Source organism: Acromyrmex echinatior, chromosome 13 (genome assembly GCF_024713525.1).
Source record: "Acromyrmex echinatior isolate Ae372 chromosome 13, ASM2471352v2, whole genome shotgun sequence".
Taxonomy (NCBI): domain Eukaryota; kingdom Metazoa; phylum Arthropoda; class Insecta; order Hymenoptera; family Formicidae; genus Acromyrmex; species Acromyrmex echinatior.
Genome location: NC_141864.1, coordinates 8,935,341 through 8,954,770, shown reverse-complemented (window position 1 = coordinate 8,954,770; position 19,430 = coordinate 8,935,341). Strand labels below are relative to the sequence as shown.

At 33.9% G+C, this 19,430-nt stretch overlaps 3 protein-coding genes across 4 annotated transcripts in view; 1 reads left to right on the top strand and 2 right to left on the bottom strand.

Moving 5' to 3' along the window:
• Nipped-A (Transcription-associated protein Nipped-A) overlaps positions 1–12,302 on the bottom strand; it is a 26,658-nt gene extending 14,356 nt beyond the window's left edge. The window contains exons 1-3 of one of the 2 annotated variants that reach the window (XM_011051098.2): positions 12,164–12,302; positions 504–679; positions 85–384 (exon numbers count right to left, since the gene is read on the bottom strand). In XM_011051098.2, the coding sequence (XP_011049400.2) occupies positions 85–384; positions 504–626 (423 nt within the window). In that variant the 5' untranslated portion in view covers positions 627–679; positions 12,164–12,302. Of the gene's footprint in view, positions 1–84; positions 385–503; positions 680–2,074; positions 2,160–12,163 lie in introns of those variants that run through there. The other variant, XM_011051094.2, reaches the window with a different exon arrangement.
• On the top strand, positions 686–16,024 carry LOC105143125 (NACHT and WD repeat domain-containing protein 2). The gene is made up of 26 exons (XM_011051172.2): positions 686–1,416; positions 1,576–1,664; positions 2,100–2,216; positions 2,416–2,619; positions 2,740–2,884; positions 3,162–3,387; positions 3,454–3,652; positions 3,793–4,035; positions 4,104–4,301; positions 4,474–4,613; positions 4,727–5,329; positions 5,580–5,685; positions 5,748–5,920; positions 6,100–6,319; positions 6,507–6,719; positions 6,970–7,171; positions 7,252–7,375; positions 7,576–7,929; positions 8,392–8,610; positions 8,680–8,826; positions 8,950–9,155; positions 9,934–10,133; positions 10,295–10,464; positions 10,541–10,699; positions 10,782–10,971; positions 15,272–16,024. Exons 1-26 carry the CDS (start codon positions 1,314–1,316, stop codon positions 15,419–15,421), a joined length of 5,100 nt encoding a protein of 1,699 aa, XP_011049474.2. The 5' UTR covers positions 686–1,313; the 3' UTR covers positions 15,422–16,024.
• On the bottom strand, positions 15,992–19,430 carry LOC105143080 (protein LSM12). Its single transcript, XM_011051093.2, has 3 exons — positions 19,251–19,430; positions 18,007–18,383; positions 15,992–17,642 (listed from the first exon to the last, which is right to left on the bottom strand). The coding sequence occupies exons 1-3, from the start codon at positions 19,369–19,371 to the stop codon at positions 17,553–17,555; spliced, it is 588 nt and encodes a 195-aa protein (XP_011049395.1). The 5' UTR covers positions 19,372–19,430; the 3' UTR covers positions 15,992–17,552.

Sequence of the window (19,430 nt, the reverse complement as noted above, 5' to 3'; positions counted from 1 at the left end):
TGAAGCGTTTAAAAATTGTAAATAAAAGAATATAAAGTGAATTGTAACTCAAAATAATAAAGTGGTATATACATTATTACTCACTTCTGGATTAAATGTCGGTTTATATTGTTTATGAAGATCGATTATGATGCGTAAACACACCAACACGTTTTCTTCATTATCTGTTTCTAATAATTTGAATATAAGAGTCAAAATTTGCCTAACATATGGACGCAAGTATTCATTGCTTGGTAATCTGTGTATCATTTCCAGAATTAGTTTTCGAACTTGTTGAATATTGTATTCTGATATAAAGTGTGGCTCTCCCTCTTGCAATATCTTCATAAAGATCTTCATCATATGGTCGAGAAATCCCGCATATTGTGATGAACACATGATGATCTACAATTAATTTAATATATTGTTATAATTAATTAAATATATATAATTTCTTTCAAAAGATAGTTAATGACTATTATACTGCATGAATAATCTTGATATTTGTATGACAGTTTATATACCTCAAAGTTTTCTGATAATTCTTGAGCTGCTTTCAGTTTCAGTTCATCTTTTGAAACTGGATCAGCCAGCATGGTGACGTATGAACGATATGTGTTCATTTGTGTTACTGGATCAGGTGCCATTTTAATAATTATAAAAGATTCTTGTCAATACTATAGACAGTCCATTAGAAGATCTAAAATCAAATATATACATGTAGAAACATGCAAGAAAATGCAAGTAGTTTTTTTTTTATATCTTTATAATCCAATTTTTAAACTTTTGAACAAGAATTGTCTTATGCTACTTGTTAATATAAAGTTATAAAGCATACATATATTAACAAATTTATAGTTAAATATTAAATATCTAATATAATAAACAAAAATATTTATTTCTCACAAATGTTGAGCTAAAGGAATATATATGTCTTAAAATCAATGAGTCTATATTGTGTAAACAAGCCTTAGCAACCATTTTGTAACCATCAGTATACTAGAATCTTTTTTTCATTTGTATAACATATATTTAAAAAAAGAATACTATGTACTGTACTATGTAAAAAATTTGTTGACTTTTGTAGTAGCATAATATAAGATAATATGCAAGTTATAGTAGACGATATAAGAATTTTATGATATAAAACACACTCCCGAACAAAGATATTCTATAAACTTCATGTAGCTCACGAGGTACTATATTTTTATTGTAGATGTATAAGACACTGGAAACGCAATGCAGGTTTCAGTTTGCTGATATTGCTACAAGCGATAAGATACAATTTCGGCTGATTAAAATTTTTAATTTAAAGATCAAGGCACATTAAGAACATGGATGAAACAACGATTGATTCAATTTTTTCGGGATCCTTAAAATCCTTACCGCCTGTTAGTTCAAAAATTGTGCGGATATTTACGAGCTCGACCTTTACTGGTAAGCTATTAATAGTCACAAGAGATAATAAAATAAGTAAATAGAAAATTTAATGTTAAAAAGTTTGAAATAAAACAGAAAAGCAATATAAAATAAAATGACTTAATGCAATATGAAATAGCACTATATTTATTGACTACGTATTTTATTATATTTTAGACACAACAATGGAAAGAAATACTTTGATGGCGCAGTGCTATCCCAAAATTAAAGATTATTGCAGAGAAAAACATGGTTTAGAATTTCAGGTAGGACATTATTTCATATAAAAAAAATAATATAACATCAAAACAAATTATTTAGCAAACTGATATATACTTAGATATACATAGTAAAACATGAATTATACATCTTGAATAGAGGAATTGATTTTTACGGTGCCAGGTACCAGTAACATACATATATAATTCGACCTTTTCGTGTTAATCTTTGATAAAAATCGGACAACTTGATAATTACATTTAGGACACACACACACACTCACACACACACACACACACATATCATATAATTAAGTAGATTTGAGTAATTGACAAAATTAGATGTTGTATAAATCATTATTCGTATTTTATTTATCTAATTAATAATTTTTTTCTGGTCAATAATAATATAAACTAACATATTGTATTATTTAAAAAAAAATAATAATTTGCCTTACGTAATGGTTACACCCCTTTTCGCAGGTGGTTGATATGAGATGGGGTGTACGTGATGAAGCCACTGACGATCATATGACTACAGAGCTGTGTATGAGAGAAATAGAAAATTGTCAGAGACTGTCCATGGGACCCAATTTCGTTGTCAGTAACTTGCTCTTTAATTTAAATGATTTAATTCTCAATTGCCAAAATTATTTATCGAGAGTATATACATATTTAACTTCAGAATTATATCCAGTCTTACAGTAAAAAAATCAAACTGTCTTCAAACTTTAGAATTAAGATTATCAAATTAATTTTTTTAATAAGTACTAATATAATAAAAATTTCATATATGCAGGTATTCCTTGGACAAAAGTATGGATACCGTCCTATACCAACATATGTTCTCAGTTCAGAACTAGAGATGTTAAGAACAGAATTGGATGGTCAGGGAATGGATGTTAGTCTTCTGGATAAGTGGTACAAGAAGGATAGCAATGCTGTGCCACCTACAAGTATATTGCAACCGATCTCATCTATCCTTAAAAATTTTAACAATAAAGTAAATAACTTTCAACTAGTTTAGTAATTTTATTTATTTAATTCAGACTACTAATTACTTACATTATGCAAGTATTCTTTCTTGTAATTATATCTTTGTGTTTGTACTTGTGTGTTTAAGAGAATACCTAAACTGCAACAAGAGGATCAAGCAATCTGGTGGGACACTATGTGCAAAATGCAAAAATTGTTCAGGAAGGGCGCGCAATCTTTATTTAATTCCGGGAAGTTTGACAAAGATACAATGCATAATTATTTCATGTCTGGTAAGAAAGACTCAATAGACATAATAAATAGCTTGGTCTTAATAAAGTATATATCAATAAAATAATAAAACATAATAAATTTTATATATCTCTGTTGATAAATATAATTTTTCATACAATTTAAAAAATAATCGTTCAAAAAATATAAAATTATATCTCAATATAATTATCTAAAATTTTTAATCGTACTAAGAGCGAAATATTTTTTAGACGACATACTGCATATTATACACATTTGCATTCTAATAAAATCTTAATATAATGAATCCTAAAACAGTGACTGAGCGGGAAGTGATTAACGGCGTGTTGAACGTTAAAAATACGAAAAACCATTGCCTGGCATATGTGCGGTATATAAACAACATTAATCTCCAAAATCTGAGGAAGGCCAGTCTGTTTTTGGATATAGCTAACAGAAGTTTAGACAATGAAGCTTCGAAATTGTTGGCCGATCTTAGAGATGAACGGTTACCGAATAAAATTGAAAGCACGAATCTACAGAGGTACTTTCTCCTTTCCCGAAAATACACAATAAGATATTTCTGTTGTGATTACTTTGATTTATGCAGGTACACGGTCGAATGGATAGGAAGAGAGGGTCTAGATCCTGAAACCCATGGCGAGTATCTTCAGCACTTCATCACTCACTTTTACAGAAATATAGTGAAGCTTGTAGACCGCGCCATGAGGAAGGAAGACAATTCCGCGCAGGGACAAATAATAACCGAGATTTTGCAACACCTGCACGCCTGCAATAATTCTGTAAAGGTAGAAATTTTTCAAGATTTTAAATTTAATTGAAATATAATATGTTAAGTATTAAATTAATTTGTTGTTATGCTCTTTTAAATAAAGTTAGAAGCAAAGTTTAAAAAAAAATAAGACTGACAAGCTTATCACATTCACAGGTATTTTATGGACGCGAGGACACGTTAGAAAGAATAAAAAATTACATGCTAGGTGACAGCGATAAGCCATTAGTGTTATACGGAGAAGGAGGATGCGGGAAGACTTCTCTTTTAGCGAAGAGCGCGGGTTTGACGAGCAGTACCTGGTTGACTGGTAAGAAACCGATCAGCATAATTCGATTTCTCGGCACTACTCCAGACAGCAGTGCGCTCACGCCCACGTTGATCTCAATCTGTCAACAAGTGAGTATTATTTATATTTCTCTCCGCTTTAAAATATGATAATGAAACGTTTTTGTCGCTATTTTCAGATCTCATACAATTATGGATTATCGTTTGAAGAAATCCCAGACGACCTGGTGCCGCTTACAGCCTACTTTAAATATTTGTTGACCTTAGCTAACACTCAACAGCCTATTCTGTTATTTTTGGATAGTGTCGATCAGCTGACAGGTGTACAGGGTAACAAATTATCGTGGTTGCCTACAAGATTACCACCGAATTGTAAGGTAAATGTGAATGCAGTCATTAAATGCAGTCATAATGTGAGTATAAAAGAAAATAAATTACAAAACAAAATTAAGAAAGAAAAAAACTTTTAAGAAGAAGTTAAATTCCGGTCGAGTCGATTCTGTATGAAAAGAGTTCTAACTTCGATTAACATATACATGTATGTTTCAGATGATTTTATCATGCGCAGCGGAGGAATCAAATCCAGTGATTTCGAGAGATTATCAGTTGTTACGTAGGATGATAGACACCGAAGAAAGTTTCATCGAAGTAACTGCCTTGGGCGAGGACTTGGCTACGGACGTGATAAGGTAAAGAAATAATCATCAATATTGTTAGAATTGTTAAGAAAAAGATTTGCTTTAAATTGATAAAAAAAATATTGTCTATTTTGAAACTTGTATGTTATTCACAATTCTTGTAGAATGTGGATGAAAACAGCCAGAAGGGATCTGAATAACTACCAATGGCGTTTGGTGGCGAACGCTATATCGAAATGTTCCCTACCGATCTTTGTGAAGCTTGTGTTCGCAGAGATTTGTCGATGGCGTAGCTACACAAAACCAGCGGACACGCACTTAGCTAGCACAGTGATGGATAGTATAATGATGCTGTTCGAGAGGATTGAGAAGCAGCATGGTAAAATCTTGGTTTTCCACGCTTTGGCTTATATCACGGCTGCCAAGTCCGGCTTGTCGGAATCTGAGCTCGAGGATCTGATTTCCCTGGACGATAAGGTTCTCGACGATGTTTACCAGTACCATTTGCCACCGGTGAGACGCATTCCACCTCTGCTATGGACCAGAATAAGAAACGATCTGCCCAATTATCTGAGTGAAAGAGAAGCGGACGGTGTGAGTGTGTTAAACTGGTACCATAGACAATTCAGAGACACGGCCAAAGAGCGATACTTTAAGAATATGAACATGGCAATGTATTTTCATTCAATGATTGCGGACTACTATCTGGGAATTTGGGGAGGCGGCAAACCGAAACCTTTCAAGTACACCGAGATACAGAGACATCGGTGAATAATGACATTGTTACGATAAGTAACATCTTGAATTTCAGTGAATTACTTCATGGCAAAAACAGAAAAAAATTAATTCTCACAAATTCATATACAAACTTTTTATTTTTAAAATAATAAAATTAATGATTTATTTAATCTGAAAAAAGTCATATTAAAAAATTGGATCCAAAGGAAAAAATTGATTTTATTAACTATTGAAGAAATATTGTTTAAAGCGATAAACTTTACATATTACAATTTGTAGATTCAATTTAACAGACAAGGAAGGTGTGGCGGACAGAAAAGTGCCGGAGCAACCATTAGCGTTTTATTCAAAGGAGGGAACTATTTCAAGATATAATTTACGAAAGGTACTACGAAAAATGTTATAATAAAGATGATTGCTAAAGATATTTATTCTTTGTTTCTAAAGTTTGGCGAATTACCATTTCACTTGATAAGAGCAAGGCGCTTTAAGGATCTCTTCGAAAATGTTTTATTCAATTATGAGTGGCTGCACGCTAAGCTAAGCTCTTGTCCCTTGCAAGCTGTGCTTTCTGACTTCGAAGATGCGTGTAACTTTGTTGACAACCAAAGTTTGGTCAGGTAAGGCCAGAAAGATCAAATACCTTTTTGGACAACACAAAAGTTTTAATGATTTCTTAATTTGTTAGATATTCTAACTTTTGTGTGTCTCTTTTTAGATATTTCAATTTTTTCACAAATATTTATAGATAATTTATGGACACTATGATATTCTCTAATAAACCAGAATATCTTTCCAGAGAACTTATGTTAGTTGCTGATGCTCTGAGATTAGGCGGTGCGATCCTGGGAAATCATCCTGACATGCTTGCGCCACAATTGATCGGTCGATTGTTGCCGGAGATCGGTGCAAATGTTAATGTGAGAATGTTGCTCCGAGCGTGTGATCATGACGGTGTTAAAAATTGCGCTCTGCTTCCTCTTTATCACTGTCTGCACACACCTGGTGGACCATTGAAAGTAATCCATACATTAATTTATATAACAAATTACTTGATATTTTTAGTTAGAAAACTTGGTGCTGCTTTCTTCAATAAATTATAAAAATTATATATTGTTACAGCATATAAAAAAAAATCTTGTCTTCGCGGAGCTATGTAATTTATTTGTTAGAGGAATATCTTTAAAATATAACATCATTTTCCAGTATTCGTTGGAAGGTCATCAGTTCGCCGTATTCGGATTTTGCTTAACGTCGGATTATCGGTATATCGTATCGATATCCAATAAATTTATCACCTGGGATTTGAGTACCAGTGACATGACTAGAGATGTTAATCCCGGCGTGGAAGGTATAATGCAACGATTAGTCTTAAGCCCCGACAACAGATACGCTGCGGCTTTTACGACCAATTATCAAGTAAATCAATAATCTGATTTTCTAACAAACTGATTTTTGAGAAAACAGAAAAATAAAACTCTTCTCAACTTAAAGTTAAATGAATTTTATTTTTCAATTTTACATTTCAAATTTAATTATATCTTTTATTAACTCAGAGTTTCTCTGAGTTAATAAAATGTTCCGACGTTTTCATTTTGAGGAAACCTTCGAATTAATTTAAAATACAGTTTCTAGTTAGATATTTCATGACGCGTGATTTTTTTTATAGAGTGTCGTTTTGAACACCTTGACGAGCGAATTCGTCGTTATCGACAATCCTTTACCGAATGGGGATGCAGTGGCTGGCGTTTATCTAATGAATCAGTACGCCTTTATCTACGGGAAGCTAGGCTGGTGTAGATTCGACTTGCGGGGAAATCTGCTTGATACTCACAGCAACCCCGAGGATTCCAATAAATGGCCGATTTTGTGTAAGAAGTAGATCATTATATTGAACGTATATTATATCGAACATATACATATTTCTTATCATTCTTATTTTTCCTTATAGGTGTGGAGTATACAAATCTGGATCTCTACAGAATTATATTCTGGTCGGGGAGTCTCGACGACACACGTATGCTTTTGCATACTTACAGGAAGAAGACATCATTGGATCCGTTCCAGTTTCACAGGTGAGAAGACAGAACTGTTATTAAATTAAATATAAGGACAAAGAATTTAATTATAATTTACAGAGTATAATACATTTTATATCTTAGATTATTATATCTTAGATTTTATATGACTCTTATAAGTTTTTTCTAATTTAGACCTGTTATTAACAGCGGTTGTGTTGGAAGAGCCATAAGAAGATTATTGTGGATTTTTTCAGTGCTTTGATTATGACGAAGGACAAGGATACTTTGTACGCATGTACGAACAAGGATGATTATAGAATCACGAAATATAAAAGTGATGAGACCTCATCTTATTGGGAAAAAGTTTTCGACATGCCACGAGCGTACAATGACGACGTGGAGTATCTGTTACAGCTGAAGTTGGATAGAGAAGAAGAAATGCTCTTGGCGACGTCCGGAAATGGATTCATCGTGTGGTTTCTGGAAAATAAAAGTGACGCGCATGTTTTAATGTTGCCGAACGGAGTTAGGAATATCAATACACGAATGATGTGTTCGAACTCTGTTATGGTCAGCGGCACCAAGAATTATGCTGTTGCTGGTGTAAGGTGCGCGAGAACTATCATCGTTTTTATTTAGCTTGAAGTTTTAGATGGCGAGAGAAAATAAAACTAGGAAATCTTATGAACAGATAATTCAATAATAAATATTTATGCGCCGCTGATTCAAATCAAATCTAATCTAATAGATGATTTTATCAGAATAAATACATCGAGATATAAACAATATTGTTAATTACGAGGAGAGGAATAAACAAATTGCATTTTAAAATGCAAAGAAATAACGAAAACTTATTCTGTATAACAAGAGTTTAACTTGAGACTGTAAATAAATTCAAAATTAAAATTCTAAAAATTAAAATAAAGGAGTATAATATTGCATTTTGATAAAGAAGCAATTTTTTCTAGCAGAGAATAAATTGCTCTTATTGAATAAATTCCGTATTATTGAATATTCTATAAATTATAAAAAAAGAACAAAGTTACATGAGTTCAAATTGTCTTTCTTAGGAAAAATTTGTACGTTTGGTCGCTTGAGACATCTGATTTGGTAAAGATACTAGATGCGCACTTTGCAAGGATCATTCAATTGGAAGCGTTGACTGTCGGAAATTGGAATAGCGTTGTAACGTCGAGCATTGATAGAAGCGTCAAGGTGTGGAATATCAACAATATTTTCGAGCAAGTTCACGTCATAGACAGGCACGAACTACAGATAGACATGTTAAGGTAATCCTGTAAAGAAAGAAACAGAAGTAGAAATTGCGCGTGTAATTCACTTTGTAAATTGTACAACAGTTTAGCTGAGGAGGGTAACTTGGCCGTTACAGTTACCAGAGATTGCGTAGGTGTTTGGGATTTATTAACGGGTAGACTAATATCGAAACTGGCCGATAGTCCGTTGGGAGCAATTGTTACACACGCTTGCATTACGCAGGACAGCAAGTAAGTTAATTTCATTTAATTTAATCTCACTAAGTTATGATTTAGTGAAATGGATTTTTTTTTATTGTGGTGGAGTTTAATCGAAAAAAAGCTTGATAGAATTAAAAGTAATTTTCATTTCAGATATATTGTGTCAACGGAATCAGGCAATGTTCTCATTTGGAATAGAATTACGGAGCAAGTATTGTTCAAGGAGGAGCAAAAGAACGTCAAACAGTTAACATTGATAGAAAAGTCATTGAAGTTCATAGTCGTTTCAAGGCCCAATAATCTGATGGGAGTAGAAAACGTGCGAACTACAGCGATTCTCGTCGTGAGAAGTATTCCTGGTAAGGGAATTTTCGACAATTCACACAACGCGAATATTCTGGGAGAAGTTTAATAAATAATTATAACAAACATGGTTTATAAATCAAAACATACAAAAAGAGGAGCATAAAGTCACAGCACTAGAATTGTTTGTGAAATTTAATAAATCATTACATTAATAAAAAATCTTTAGATGTTTTGGCCACAATCTGGCTATCTTCAGTAAAATAACAAATATCAGTAAAATACAGAATTTAAATAAATCTGACATTAAATTCAGCCGTCAAAAATATAAATAAGTATAAACGTGTTCTTTCATCTTGTGAATGTACATCATACAACATGGTTGCAGCGCCAATTATCATATTGCAAGTTATGTGGAACAAGAATTTCCAAATTCTAATTTAAAAATTAAATTATCTTATCTAAATTAATATCTTATAGTCAATTTGATGAGGATTAACAAATCGTTACCTGTTTTACAGACAAAATGATGAATCTTAAGCACTTTCCTCATGCAGAAATTCGTCATGACATTGTATTATTATTTGTTCATATCGTTATATGTTATCGCTTTATATTTATTTATATTTTTGATGGCTGAATTTAATGTCAGATTTATTTAAATACTGCGTTTTACTGATATTTGTTATTTTACTGAAGATGGCTAGATTGTGGCCGAAACGTCTAAAGATTTTTTATTAATGTAATGATTTATTAAATTTTACAAACAATACCTAGTGCTGTGGTTTTATGCTTTTTTTGTATGTTTTAATAAATACATGTCTCGTGTATTAGATGGTAGAACAACATTCTCTTTGGAGTATCCTGTAAGAAGTAACACCAGTACACCCTTCCGACAAGTGGTGATAACATCGGATGACGCTTTTCTGGTTGTACCAGCGGCTGACAAAGGCAGTAGGGATTGCGTTATAATTTATAGCGCGAAAACAGGAGCGCTGATCAGCAAAATACCTATAAAGTTGCCTGGATTTAAGGTAATGAGTTCGCTTATAGGCAAACTAATTATTATATCATAGTGGAATAATTTTAAATATGACTCAAATGGAGATAAATATTTGGCAAATGTTTGATTTGTTATAAATTTAAGCCACAGTAAAATAAAGTATAATCTTACTACAGAAATCTATATTAATAGGATATTGTGTGTATTACACCGATGCCTAACAAATCCCAATGGGTAGGTATTATTGGTTCCGATAAAGGTACAATTCTTGATATTAACAAGAAAAAAATTATACGTACGATTCCAAAATGGAGCGGAAACATCAGCAAGGATGGCAAATACACTTTGTACGCGCCTAGCAGGTGAAGAAATATTATTCAAATATTTTTAATTACGTATTCTATTACAAAAAAAAACAACTCAATATATGTATTTTAGAGGTGGTCTCGAACTCATAGAATTAAAAAAGGGTACAAGCGTGAAAACCTATATACCTAAGGTGGCTGAAGGAGTGTTTACTGTTATATCAATGTTTAATCGTACAGACGAGTATGTGTTGTATTATCATAGCGGTCGAAAAACAATTAGAGTTTTCAGGTATACTTCAAGATTTCAAATCTTATTTATGCCTATTGACTGAGTATGTTTAGAATACATTATATGTATATACATTTCACAGATCTTCGGACTGTGAAATAATAGCAAATTACAGAGTACAAGCTGAATTAAGTGCCATCGATAGCACGCATGATGGTAAGAGCATTGTTTTGGGGACAGTCGATGGCTGCGTGTCAGTATTGGCGATAGCTGACCCTCAGAAACCTGAGATGACGGAATATCTTGAAAACGTGCCATCTCGTGACGAAGAGGTGAGAAAGAAAATTTAATAAATATATACAAGTATTTGATGTTTTGGAGAAATAGAAAAGAAATAAAATCAACTTGATTACTGTTCCTAATAAATACATGTACTTGCTAACAAATACATTTAAAGGCTTGTTCTTTTTAGCTAAACTACTTGCACAGTTTATTTCTTTTCTTTCTTTTTTTATATTAGAAAGCTTTCTCACATGAAACACAGATGTCCCAATCTAATATTATATCCTCAATAGCTGTGTTTAGCAGAATGTTTATTTTACAATTGTTGAAAGTTTTTCTTCGCATTGATTTGATTATGCTTGTTCTACAATAGAGTTACAAGTTGTAAGTCATAAGAAATTGATCAAGCACAGTTAAATGTGAGAAGAATAATCGATTGATTGATTAATTTCTTACGACTTATCACTTACGATTGTACTGTAGAACAGACCTTATATTTTTAGATCTAAAGAAATGGTCTTATCTCAGCAGACAATTGATCTATTCGCATTGCACTTTTTCGCTTTCTTTCTCTTCGACGCGCGAATATATATTTACCTCATTTTAAGTGCAAAATTTTTTAGAGATTTCAAGCAAACGCGGACAGATCTAATCATAAAACGGTTGCAAAAACTGTGTTCTGTAGCCAGTGTTAAACAAAGATAAAATCACTATAGACCCGTTCTTTTTTCATATCTCAAAATTGAACTTCTTGCATGATTCATTTTTTTCTTCAACATGAAAAAAATATTTAAGACATTCATTTAAAAGAAAAAAATTTCTCAGAAATAAAAAAAGTATTCTCTTGTTATTTAATATGTTTTTATTTGCAACATGATAAACCGAAATGACACTTTGAATTGCTGTCAGTGTATACTAAATAAAAAAATAGAGAAACAAGTTCAGGAGTTCTTTCTAATAAAATGCCTTTTAACGCTCTTGTCAAAAAAAGTTGATATGCATATAAATTTACTAGCAGTATTTAATCTCCTATTTCATGTATTTTATCATAAAGTAAAATTAAAATTATGCATTAAAAATAATAATTTCTATATTAAAATTTTCATCGAAGCGCGCCGAGACTGTGTTTACATGCGCACACAAGTTAGGTTAGGGTTAGGTTAGGTTTATTATCACAGCAAAAGAATGTGGGTCTGAAGATTGTAGTTAGTAAATACGATCGAGATAAACGTCGAGACTTACGCGAGGTGTTGCCAATGGTCCCCCAGATACTCGCATTTGACGCAATCGTCGCCGATGTATCGTCACACAGAGTAATCGTGGAGATGGTACCGTCAGTCTTTCAGTTTCGCAATAATTTTAACCTCACTTTTTACGTCGTTCGTGCAACCTACGAGAAATCGTAACTGTATCACATCGTTTTATCACGTAGATTCACGTAGATCTTCGATCCCTTGGCGTACTCAAGCACGTGCAGCACGTGTATGTAAGCTATCCCATCGGCGTAAAGTCACGCATCGCCATCGAATGGAATTCCTCTTCTTTCTCGTTAACGTAAAGATTTGTTTCTTCTGATGACGATTTGTCGATAGGAGAACAATTACTGAATCATCTCCACCAGCAAGCAAACGCACATGAACCTCACCGCTATCGCATGCTCACGATATTAATCCACACCTCTCGATCCCCTCGTGCTCGTGGCGCTCGTGCAAGATCCAGCGAAAGTGGCGCTTGCGCGAATTCTAAAGCCCCAGATACAATGCGAAGAAATAGCGATAGCGATAGAAATAACACGATTTCAACCTATCAAAAATCAAATACACTGGAATGTACAGTTTCTGATAGGTTGAAAGATGTGTTATTTCTATCACTATCGCTATTTCTTCGCATTGTGTCTGGGACTTAATAAGTAGGTAGATGACTAATGCCTGTTTCCATCAATGTAGATTAACTTTCTCGGTTCAAATTACTCTTCATCTTTTTCTAGTTCTAAAAATTAGAAAAAGAGTAAGGGGCTCCGCCCCAACAATAAAAGGAACAGAGAACAGAGAATAAGAATTTCAATTTATCAGAAATTATGTATTATGGAATACACAGTTTCTGATAGGTTAAAATTCTTATTCTCTGTTCCCTGTTCCTTTTATTGTACGGAGCTCTTAAGTTGAATCGAGATCAAAGTTAATGTATATTGTTGGAAACAGGCATTAGTCATCTACAGTAGAATCTCGCTAAATTTGGCCCATGGGGCGATAAGAGTGAAATTATAGAGCTCTAACAGCACGAATCTACCAATCACCGCGTACTTGCGCGAACGCAGTTGCGCATGCTAACCGGTCAAAGTGCACTATAGTGTACATAATCTTAGCAGAACAAATATGTACAATACATATGTATCACAAAAGAATACATTACACAAATAGTTATACATAATCTGCCTATGGAATTACATTGCATACACTGTGAGAATCTGTAGTACAATTAGATGCAGATGCGCGCAATACATGTCCAGCCTATCATGACATGGGCCGATATTCATAGTCGAGTCTTATTTCAAGACCGTCTTAAGTAATGTCTCAAGACGCTAATGAAATCTTCTGATTGGTTCGTGACTTCTTAAGACAGTATTTAAGACGATCTTGAATATAAAATCTAACTATGAATATCGGCCATGAAAGGGCATGATATTAGTATTTGTAAAAGTATATGTGAGAAATGCAAAGATTACAGAAGTCAAATTTAGAGAGAGTCTACTGTAATGAGTATGAGATGATTGCAAATACGAGAAATAAGAATCAGAGAGTTCGGTTTAGATAAAACATAATGCTTGTTCTTTCTAATTTTTTTCTTTCTTCTTTCTCTTATTAATACTTAGTCCTAATTAGACTTATTTCATTTTAAGTGCAAAAAGTGCAAAGAGTGCAACTACAATGACAGGGCTTAGGGTCACTTTACGATTCGCTGATTAGCGTATCGGCTGATTAATTCATTGGAATTGATTTCATCCATTGAACCAATCGCATTTATTATTTCGTTTGACTGTAGATGCGATTGGCCAATTCCAATGGACTAATCGGTCAATTACGCTAATCGACGAATCGTAAAATAACCCTTATATGTGGTGTGTTTCAAAATGTATTAGAAAATTCTATAAAATACGTAACACGAACTGTAGATTTTCATTATAATTGGCTGCGTTCAGCAGAATGTTTATTTTGCCACGATTGAAAGTTTTCTTCAGATTGATTGGATTATATTTTTAGATCTAAAAGTATGATCCAGAGTGAAGAAAACTTCCAATAGTTATAAAATATATTATATTTTCTGTTAAACGCGGCCAATTATAATAAAAATCTACAGTTCGTGTTACGTATTTCATAGAATTTTTTTGTGTATAATTAGCTTTCCCATAAAAGCGAAAGAATGATTGCCAACTTTCGCAGCGCAGTAAGAGCCTGCACACAAAAGAACAAGTTTTAGAAACAGGAAATATTAAGATTTACCTATCAGATACCAGTTGGAATATGGTTTCTGATAGGTTGAAAACTTAATATTTATTCCTATTCCCTAATGGGTGCATTCAGTACTACGATTGCTCACTGAGCGCTCAATAAGTTCTTGTATTTGTTTGGTCTTATATTATTAGTTCTATATTTTTATATTTTTAGTTCTAACGGAATATGCCAATCAGATGCAAGAGCTCACTGAGCGGTCGTATTTCTGGATGCACCTTTATTTCCTCCATTGTGCGCCTAAAGGCGTGATCAGATTAGAGATTGAGATTAGATTGGAATGTAATCAATTAGAAGAAAGAAAATCAATCTCAAGTTTAGTGAACTTGCTTTGATTGGTTAAATCCAATCTTAATCTTAATCTTTAGTCTGATCGTTTAAGTGTTACTTCTGTGTATAGAAACATATATTTCTCTATTCATTAAAATAATCCTTTTGTTTTATTGGGTCATCTAAAATTGATGATCAACACCATCTAGTGACAAAAAACCGCGGATACTTTTTAGATGACCCAATATAATACTATAAAGAACATATCTATAGATTTATATACATACAATGCATTCTCCAATGTATTTCGGAAAAAGTACTTTTTCAGAAATTTTCATAAATTTAAAATACAAATTCTTAAAAATATTGAGGAGTATTATGATAATTTTTCCTACCATTTTGGTATATCTATGGCATAACGAACAAACTGCGCATATGTGATTAAAACCGCGAAAACAATGCAAAATTTAAAAATAATTCAAAGAGAATACGAGTCTCGTTCTATGAATTTTGTTTAAGTTTCTGTTTTCTTTTTTTTAATCACTTATGACGCATTAACTTTCTGTTTCAGTGGAAGAAGAAGACTGAGAAGCATCGGGCGGCGATAAAATTCAAAGCTGCTGCCCGGATCGCCCGCGTGACGCACGATTTGTCCACGAGCGTGAAGTCAACTGGCGATGTCTCGCAAACGATCGAGGAAGCGGATGAAAACGCGGAATGAAACTCGGAGTGAACTCTAAGCAAACTAGTACTTCGTATTGTCACACTTCGTAATCAAGCTTTCTTTAAAAAAATGAAAAAAAAATGGCAGAAGCCTCGTATTAGAAGTAGGGGAGCATGTATTTGAAATACTTTTATTTAAAACGCATTATTTGTAATACAAATGTATTTTGTATTTCAGTAGAGCACTTGAAAATATTACGTAAGTACTTGAAAATATTGAGATTGTATACTAGAAAGTATTTGTATTTAAAATCAAAAGATTAAAAATTATTTTTATTTTATAAAATAATAAAGATTAATTGTCAATTATAGTATTCAAAATATTTCCAATCTTTCGTTATTAATACTGAAATACAAAAAAAAAAGAACAAAATACTTTTATATGCTCTAAAGAAAATATTTTCATGTGCTCCGTTGAAATACAATTGTCTTACAAATACTGTTTTTCAAATACATGCCTAGGTCTGATTACAAGATCAATATAGTCTAGTATTATAGTGAGATAATCGGTCACTCATTTTAAGGGAAAGGCGAGCGGTACAAAGAGAGAGAAAGAGAAAGCCTACGGTTACAGAATTTATATTACATTTATTTATGTCTTTTCCTTCGTGTAACTTTTCTTACAATCTCCCACGCCTGCTTTCTCACTCTCAATGTCTTTCCAATCGAATGGTAAATTGTGGCACGGGATGAGCTCGATCTCGTCTTCCCCCGAGGACGATGCCGTCGCTCACCGGGGGGTTCGTCAGATGAGTTTCGCGAGGACCGAGAGCTCCGCTTTTTCTAAATTACATCCTTGGCAACGCTCGATCCCACGCGATGGGATCACCGAGTTCGTCGCTCTTGAAAGTGTCCCGTGTGTACGAATCGCAGACGTTCGCGATTTTCTTCCTGTCGATCGAGACGAAAGGTTCGCTGTGTCGCTGAGAATAACATGAAATCGCTTGCGACGAGCGAGCTTCGAAACGGAACTTGGATCGTCAAGTCTCGAAACTGGGATAAAAGGCACGGATCGCCGCCGGATGGAAAATCCGCTCCTAAACTTCCTAAAATTCCTTCTTATACTTTCTATAAAGAATGCATATTGCAGGAGAAAGGCGCTTGTTTTGTTCGAAAGCGATTGTGGAAATTTGTCTTCGTCAGTTAACTTTGGCAATACATTACAATGTTATACTCCCTTAATTGAGTGAACGTAAAGCCGTGGAATGATCTTATCACGACAATACGTTGCGACAATACCGCAGATAGTAAATCGTTTTATTGCCGAGAGTTACAGGTAAGTCGTGTTCTCAGAAGAATGTCTTTTATAACTGTTGAACATTTTCTTCGCCGAGATAGGATTATTTCTCTAAATGTAGAAATATAATTCAATCAATGCAAAGAAAACTTCCAATTACAAAAAAAAAAAAATTCTATTAAACGCGATCAATGACTTACAGAATTATACAGAATTATTTTATAATGCGCTCTGGCAACTGTGCGTTTTATCCTAATTTCATGCGACGCGTTTGTGCTTTCGGATATTGAAAATCGCGTCTTGAAAGCTCTGACCGCTTCATGCGGGCTTGAATCGTGTACACCGTGTCTCATGGACGCGAAGACTCGTTTAGAAACAGAAATCGATCTCGAACCACGTCAAGATACGTTGATTCTTATCGATAACCGATGAACCGACTTTGAATTGAACTATAGCACAGACTTCGGCGCCGTTGGTAATACATCGCGTACGAATGTAGTGCTAGTAACATGACAAATACGCACTGCTTGAATTAGTCGATTCATTTGCTTTTCCATTTTTTTTTAGGCTGGTAACTAATAATTTTACGAAGTGTACGTCTGATTGTATTTATAAAATGCTGCATATGCGATACTGTTAACAATATTCGGATTAAAGTCGATGTGAAGTTTTTGTGTACGAATGTACGCGTTTTTTTCTCCATTTGAACGAACGACTGGAGCTTGCTCGAAAATGCCGATTATCCGCGATAGGCTTATCTAAATTATTCTGCAGTCGGGCTATTTTGTTTAGTATCCTGTTAAATCTTCCTTTTCTTATTTCTTGTCAAATATTGGGACTTCTTCAAAAATATGCTATAGCGATCTTGATGACATAGTGCCTTGTTGGACTCTTATTGCAGTTCACCACCCTTTTGTGTTTGCTGTTGTTGTTGATCCCGTTGTTGCTGCGCTTGTAATGTATCCTTAATATGTTTCTCAACCTGTAAAAGATAGATGGATGTATAAATAGATAATGTAAATGCAATAAAGAGATAAATTAGAAACGATCATATATCTCTTATTCAAAATATTTTTTTCTACATCTTTACATTATATTTAGCAAGAAAATAATAAAAAATAAGATGCTAATTTAATTTAAATATAAATTTAATTTAAATTTCTTTATAAAAAGATTTCGACTTAAAAATTCATTTTAATCTTGAACAAATGCTTTGAATTTATATTCTATTGATAAAGTACTACTATCAATAAAAAGATGAATTTAAAACAGCTAATAAATTAAGAAACATATATGCTCATGTATTGCAAATATAATTCTGTTCATTTAAATATCTCAGTACGTACCACTTTTTTTACATGTCTATATGCACCAGATTCTGTGTTTCCATGAACATTGTCCACTTTGTACGGCGGTCTAATAGTGACATTATTAAATACAACAATATTAGCTCCATTCCACGTAATATCTTGAATAGTTTTTGAAATAGCAATAAAGAGCTTCTGTCCCTCTGGAGATACTCCGGCCTGCAGAGCCATTACTAGTCTCCTCTTCTCATCGATCTGATTACGGACTCTCGTGTTTAGCCTTTGTAAATTAAGGCTCTGTGGTGGTTCACTGGTAGTAGGACTAACTTCTCGTGTCACTTGAACGTTGGACACAAGGGATAAATTTACTATATGTATATCATTTAATGAGGGTCTCCCACTTGACGATGGAGATTCTAACAAAAATTACTGTTAAGGAAAATATTACTTTCAGATACTTAACAGATTAATGTCGCTTTTCATAATTACATCTCGATGAACTACGGCAACAGATTTATGACAAAATAATAGCAGCTCAGCAAAAACTTTTAAATTTTAAAGCATTAGATCATTACTATACATAATTTAATTCCATAAATGTAATCATAATTTCAATGAATTCATTGTAGATCAAGTGTTATAGATTTGTAAATTTTCTGTTTATCAATAGGAAGTTGTTCCAACACATACATTAAGATATTCAATGACTTAAGACTCAACAGTGATTAACGTTATATATATATTATATATATATATATATATACATGTCACTGATAGTTGATCAAAAAATGTACAAAGACGTAACAAGTGCACCAGCGAGCGAGATCGACTGTCGACGAGCGTACAGTCACGTGCTCACGAAATCGGTTAAACACACAGGACATCGCGCGATTCGTAGATAGCACGTCGACGAAGAAACGTGAAACACGGTCAACACGGACAACAAAACATACATGCATGAAGAAGACGGACGGGAACAGGCAGGCAAGATAGACCAGCATGGTTGATGGTGATAAGATGAAACTAACCTGAATCGCGCGACCGAGTTGCCACGTACGTGTCCCGGACGAGTTGTACGACCTGGACAACGAACGTCGTCAAATTCGCGGTACGGAGTGTCACGAGAAAAGCTCGTGTTAATATGCGGCGGAAATATCGCCGTCATAGTGACGCGACGCTATTTACACTGCGTCCCCGCGCGGCGGAAACGCACGCGGGCGACCACCATCATCGTTGTCACTGTGCCGTGGTTGGCCGGTATCGTTTTTGCGTAAAAAGGATACTTAGTATCAGCATTTTGGTCTGTGGATCGAACGCCAACACCTCACCCTCTATCTCCTTCTCATGGCAGGTTTTACAAAGCACCGTGCTGCCGATGCTAAACCAGTCGCTGGCTCCGGCCATTTTTCACTGCCGACAGGACTCGCGATCGCGAGCGACGCGCCGTCCCTCTCGCGGCTACG

Bases quoted from the DNA above. Each gene is read 5' to 3' on its own strand.
- LOC105143125 (XM_011051172.2), top strand. From the start codon at position 1,314: ATGGATGAAACAACGATTGATTCAATTTTTTCGGGATCCTTAAAATCC. The intron at 3,653-3,792 runs GTAGAAATTTTT...TCACATTCACAG, and splicing joins CCTGCAATAATTCTGTAAAG to GTATTTTATGGACGCGAGGA. The intron at 10,465-10,540 runs GTGAAGAAATAT...TATGTATTTTAG, and splicing joins ACTTTGTACGCGCCTAGCAG to AGGTGGTCTCGAACTCATAG.
- LOC105143080 (XM_011051093.2), bottom strand. From the start codon at position 19,371: ATGGCCGGAGCCAGCGACTGGTTTAGCATCGGCAGCACGGTGCTTTGT. The intron at 18,384-19,250 runs GTATCCTTTTTA...AATTTTTGTTAG, and splicing joins GACCAAAATGCTGATACTAA to AATCTCCATCGTCAAGTGGG. The intron at 17,643-18,006 runs GTACGTACTGAG...TATCTTTTACAG, and splicing joins ATAGACATGTAAAAAAAGTG to GTTGAGAAACATATTAAGGA.